The following is a 5762-nucleotide window of genomic DNA, read 5'->3' on the forward strand; positions in this document are numbered from 1 at the left end:
ATTTTCAGAGTTATAAACAGCGTGCAAGCGGACCCAGACATATCTCCATTTGTCAGGTACTAAATATGAAACTTTCTGAATAATAAACTATCTCTGCTTGCCATTATTGAAGGAGGGGGGGACAGGGCCTCATTATGTAGTTCTGACTGGCCTGGAACTCACAGAGATCCACCTGACTCTACCTCCTGAGTTCTGGAATTAGAGGCATGCACCACCATTCTCAGGCAAACCTAATTCTAAGAACTAGTTCCCTTCCCTTTGCGTGAATAACTTTCTTCCAGAAAATGATTTGAAGGTAAAATAACCAGCTCTTTCTATGGAACTAAGTATTTTTCAGGCCAGGGCCAGTGAACTGCCATGGAAAACATGAAAAAAAAATGGCTCATTCATTTCTTGCCTTGTAGATATGAGAGGGAAAAGCAGAATTTACACACAGTAACACTTATTTAACAGAATTCCAAATGCTCATATAATCTAGGATATATAATCAGGGTACTAAGCTAAAGCTCAGTTTGAGTCTCCTATTTTCACCAAACTAGGCACTCCTGTTTCTGCCAGAGTTGCTCTCTCTCTAGTGTTTCAGTGGGATGGTAGGTCTTTGAAGGTTGTCTATAACACCATGTTTCTCTTCTCTCATGAGGGATGTTAGCCAGAATTATGTATAGTCATTCCCTATCCGGGCATGGCCCTCTGAACCCCGAGACCGATTTCTACTAGAATCTGGAGGCAAACTGGGGTCATCCTCTGTTTTCACCTCTCCAGTGGCGTGAGGGAATGGAAAATTGGGCATAAATCGCTTAAGAAAACGGAACTCACTATTGCTAGTCCCGGTGGCTGAGCACATATCATATGGACAAGGCTGGGATAAGGAACCATTGCCCCTTCCTTGCACCAAATTGTTAGGGAAATTACAGTCGTCATAGAAGTGCTCTTGAATTGTGAATTTGTCTCTGTGCTTAATCTTCTGGTAGAGATGTATGATAAAGATCACAGCGACAGAAAAGAGAAAAAGGAAAGAAAGCACGGCCAGAGAAATGACCAAATATTTCGTGGTTGGATTTACCTTTCTAGAATGCTTGGATGGATCCTGAAACTGCAAGTAGGGCTCTGAAAAGCCATCTACCAGCAGGATGTTCAGTGAGGCAGTCGTGGATAGAGCTGGTTGGCCGTGATCCTGAACAAGAATGACCAGTTTCTGCATCATAGGGTCTCTCTCAGTTATCTGCCTCAGTGTACGTATTTCCCCGTTTTGTCTTTGAACAGAAAACAACCCGAGGTCCGTGGCTTTCAGAAGATGGTACGAAAGCCAGGAATTCTGCCCCGAGTCACCATCCACAGCCACCACTTTGGTCACCAGGTACCCTGCCTCGGCAGACCTTGGCACCAGGTCATTGCAGGGCAAAGTGCCATTCTGCAGTGGGTACAAGATCATCGGGCGGTTGTCATTGTCATCCAGGACAACCACTCTGACAGTAACTTGACTACTCAGTGACAGAAAACCCCCGTCGGTTGCTTTTACCACAAACTGAAAATCTTGAATGGCCTCGTAATCCATGGTTCTTAGTGCATAGAGTTTTCCATTGTCTGAATTTATAGAGATGTAAGCAAAGACGGACAGATCTCCACTCTTGGGAGGCAACAGGGAATACGTCACTTGGGCATTTTCACCCAAATCTAGGTCCTCGGCGTGGACCTTGCCAATAAAAACTGCAGGACTGTTGTTTTCACGAACAGTCAAGACGTAGGAATCCTCCTGAAAGACCGGAGGATTGTCGTTTATGTCAGATATTAGCACTTCAATCACGGTCTCTGTGGACAGGTTGGGCGGACCAGTATCCACGGCAACGAGGGTAACATTGTAGCTAGAGACATCCTCCCTATCCAAGGTTCTGTCGGTGACCAGAGAGTAAGAATTCCGAAATGTGTGCTTGACTGCAAAGGGCAAGTCTTCCTCTTCTCTGAGAAAGCAAGTGATTTTTCCTCCAACTCGCACATCCCGGTCTCGGATAGTGAAGAGGGCCACCACAGTCTGGAGAGGAGCGTCCTCGGGAAGAGGGCTAGACACCGAGGAGATCGTCACTTCCGGAGGATTGTCGTTCACATCCAGCACTTCCACCAAGACTTTGCTGTGGGCCGAGAGGCCTCCTCCATCTGTAGCTTGAATGTCAATGTCATACGTTTCTATCGTTTCAAAATCTAGGGGCCCTCGGAGTCGAACCTCTCCGGTTTGCGGGTCGACAAGAAACGTCCTGAGAACTGCTTCTGGATTTTCAGCCAAAGAGTACGTTATCTGCTTGTTGGAGCCCTCATCCAGGTCTGTGGCAGTCACCACTACCACCAAAGAGCCGTTGTCGCTTTTCTCTGGCACCTGAGCGCGGTACACCAAGCGAGAGAACTGAGGCACATGGTCATTGACGTCCAGGACAACCACGCGAATGTTGGCAGTGCCAGACTTGGGAGGGGACCCACCATCCACCGCTGTAATGGTCAAGTTGACTTCAGGCTGCGTCTCTCTATCCAGGGGATTATCTAGCACAAGTTCCGCATATTTGGGACCGTGACTTCGGAAGCGAGTGTGCAGATGGAAATAGCTGTTTGCACTTAGGGTGTAGTTTTGGAGACCATTGAGTCCCACGTCCAGATCCTGGGCACTCTGCAGCGGAAAGCGTGAGCCCAAGGGGGTGCTCTCTGGAATCTTTAGAAGAGGCTCTTTGTTTAGAAAAACCGGGGCATTGTCATTGATGTCAAATACTCTGACTTCCACACGGAAGGACTGCAGTGGCTCTGCCAGAACAATTTCAAAGTGCAGCACGCACGGGTCAGCTTTGCCACAGAGCGCCTCGCGGTCTAGTTTCTCCTTGACAAACAAATCTCCAGTCTTGCGGTGGAGCCGGAAATGCAACTTGTTGCCCTCGGCAACCAGCCGCGCCCCGCGCTCCGCCAGCTTTCCCACCTCTAGCCCCAGATCCTTAGCCACGTTAGCCACAAACGAGCCGCTCTCCATCTCCTCCGCCACCGAATAGCGGATGGTGGCCGCACCTCCCACAGACACACACCAGAGAAGGAGAAGAGGGCCCACCTGCCTGCTCTGCAAAGGCCTCCTGCGCGCAGCTCCCATGATTCCTCACTGGCCCCAGCTCAGTTGGGGGTACGCTGGCTTTCACTTTTGCCCACAGGTAGCGCAAAAAAACCAGCTTCTCTTCTTACAGCCTCTAACCGCAGCGCAGCGTCACCAAAGCCTGGCTCTTCTGACCAGGTGAGCTGTTTTGCACTTGAAAGGAAATCTGCACTGAGTAACTTAATTCCCCAGGCCGCTGAACGTATTAATAGGTATGTGCTCATTCCGGAGAGTTGAGCAGAGGTTGGAAGTTGTTGCTACAGCAACCAGAGACTCTCTGTTGATTCCCTTTCAAGAAAAAAGACCTTGGGAATTGAGAGGCTGGGAGAATGTGTGCTCACAGTGAGGTCATCATCTGTTTGTTGCACCGCAGCAATGAGCCAACAGCACGAATTGAAGCTACGTTTCCACAGTCCACCTAGAGACCAAGGGAAAAGGAGAACAGACCCTGTACTGGCCTCCGAAGTCCAAATGAAACGTGGGGTTAATAAAGTGGAAAGGACAGGTGGAGGGATTGAAGGAGAGGTAACAGTGAAGAAAAGTGAACAGGCAGATACTCTTCAGGAACCCTGGGTCCTGTAGGAAGACACATCTTGGTTTGCACAGATCCATTGCTTGGCCCACAGGAAGCACTCTCGTATGACTATTTGTCAGGCAGTAACACTGAGCAGGCGTGGTTTCTGCGAACTGACACTGTGATGAGTGATTTGCAGGCTTTATCCAGTGTAATCTTGCAATGTAATCTTGCCTATCAGAAAAGGCAATTTTCTGTCTTAAAAGATGAGGAAACTGACGGGAGCCTTTTTGTCAAACCTCCAAGTTCCGCTGCCTGGTAAACAGAAAGATTTGTTATGCGCTGTAGTTTTGTCTGATCTAAAAATCTATGCACGTAGTCAATACATTGCTCTATTTCCTGGGTCATATAGTAGATCAATTAAGCAGAGATTAATTTAGGAATTTAGATTTCAAAATAGGAAGGTGAGATCTGGTCTTCCTACAATTTTTTTAAACAGATGAAACTGGAGTCCTGGGCTCTGGGGTTGGAGTTCAGTGAAACATCTTTGCATAGTATGCACTAGGCTCCAGGTTCAATCCCCAGTGCTACAAACAAACAAAGACAAAAGGTCCCAAATGGTGAAGTATAAATTAAACCTGTCTCCATTAGTGCTAGCATTTTAAAACCTAAGTGCTATACTAATGTTTGGTGTCATTTAAGAGAAGCCTAAACCATATTTCTCAGTGGAAACAAAGTGAATGAAAGCAGAAAGTATGCAAAATATTAAGCTGAGCATAGTGAAACATGACTGTAATTTTAGCACTTTAGGAGGTAGAGGCAACAGTATTAAGACTACAAAGCCACCATTGGCTGCTGTACATGGTCTTACTGGGTACATGAGAGCCTGTCTCAAAAAGTTAAAAATATACAAAATATTAATATTTGGCATCATTAACAGCCCCTCCAATCTCTATCAGGCACCTTAACACCTGGTGCAAATGTACACCCTACATTGATTGCTTTCTCCTCTCCTCCAAACAATAAAATATATACTAGATAGTCTTCTGGCTCTAGTTTCTTTATTATTTGTCTGAATGTGAAATCAATGGCGTTTATTCATTATCACTTTATAGGAATCTTGTCCTGTTGGTGACAACAGAAGTTTTCCTGTACCATACAAAGTTGCATCCTTGTAACTTATTGCAAGCGTGAAAACTGCAGAGCCCTGCAGACAGGAGGGAAGGTCAGTAAGAAGTTATTATCAAGGGCACACGATGTCTAGCTTTGTGTTGAGAGATTTCAAGTAGGACTTTGATCTGGGTTGGACGCTGTCTTACATGAAGTTAATTACATGATGAATAAATTAATAATTTGATGTAGACTATAAGGAGTGAAGCTAATGCTGTCATTGGCAAGTAAGCCACAGTTACTAATATTTGCATTCTAGAGCAGCATTTGGTCATTTTATGAATGGAGTGATTAGTGTTCTTTTTTTTTTTTTTTTGCCTGTGTAGACTGACTGTATTGAGTTCTTTCCCCTGAACCATCTTCATCACAGAGTACCTTGTCTCAGTGTTCTTTGAAATTGGTTTTGGTCAACAGGAAAACACCGCTTATCTCTATTAACCCAACTCCTAGATATCAAGGATTGCTTTTGTTTTTTTTTTCAGTACAGTTGCACCAAAATTCAATTGTTCATTTTATTATTCATTTAATTTAAAATTATTACATAACTTTGTATATATGTATGCAGATCTGGAGGACAAAGTGTCTACCTAGAAATGACATTGATGTCATATTGCTTCTTTTTCAGTTTTACATTATAATGACACACTGCTGAGAAGTTGTATCAATTTATACTGAATTTATATGGTCATCAGCAGTGTAACCACTAGTTGTTCAAATTATGCCCAATGTATAGTGTCTTTATCTGTTGCTAATAACAAAATATCATGGAGTAAATTATCTTTAAAATAGCTTTTTTTTTTGGCCACATGATTCCAGGCCAAGATTCAGGAGTTATTCTAGTGATGGCCTTCCTTCTATAATTGACAATCAAGGGAGTCACATGGTGAGATGTATAGGGTGTGTAAAAGAGACCTGAAATTTATACTAGACCTACTTTTGGGGTAATCTATTAATCACATA

The 5762-nt window shown here is 44.5% G+C and overlaps 1 protein-coding gene across 1 annotated transcript; it reads right to left on the reverse strand.

The window, feature by feature from the left end:
* Positions 1 to 655: 655 nt before the first annotated feature.
* On the reverse strand, positions 656 to 3263 carry Pcdhb1 (protocadherin beta 1). Its single transcript, XM_021630025.2, has one exon. The coding sequence runs from the start codon at positions 3116 to 3118 to the stop codon at positions 656 to 658; it is 2463 nt and encodes an 820-aa protein (XP_021485700.2). The 5' UTR covers positions 3119 to 3263.
* Between the last annotated feature and the right edge of the window lie 2499 nt (positions 3264 to 5762).

This window comes from Meriones unguiculatus, chromosome 2, assembly GCF_030254825.1.
Source record: "Meriones unguiculatus strain TT.TT164.6M chromosome 2, Bangor_MerUng_6.1, whole genome shotgun sequence".
In the NCBI taxonomy this organism is placed as follows: Eukaryota; Metazoa; Chordata; class Mammalia; order Rodentia; family Muridae; genus Meriones; species Meriones unguiculatus.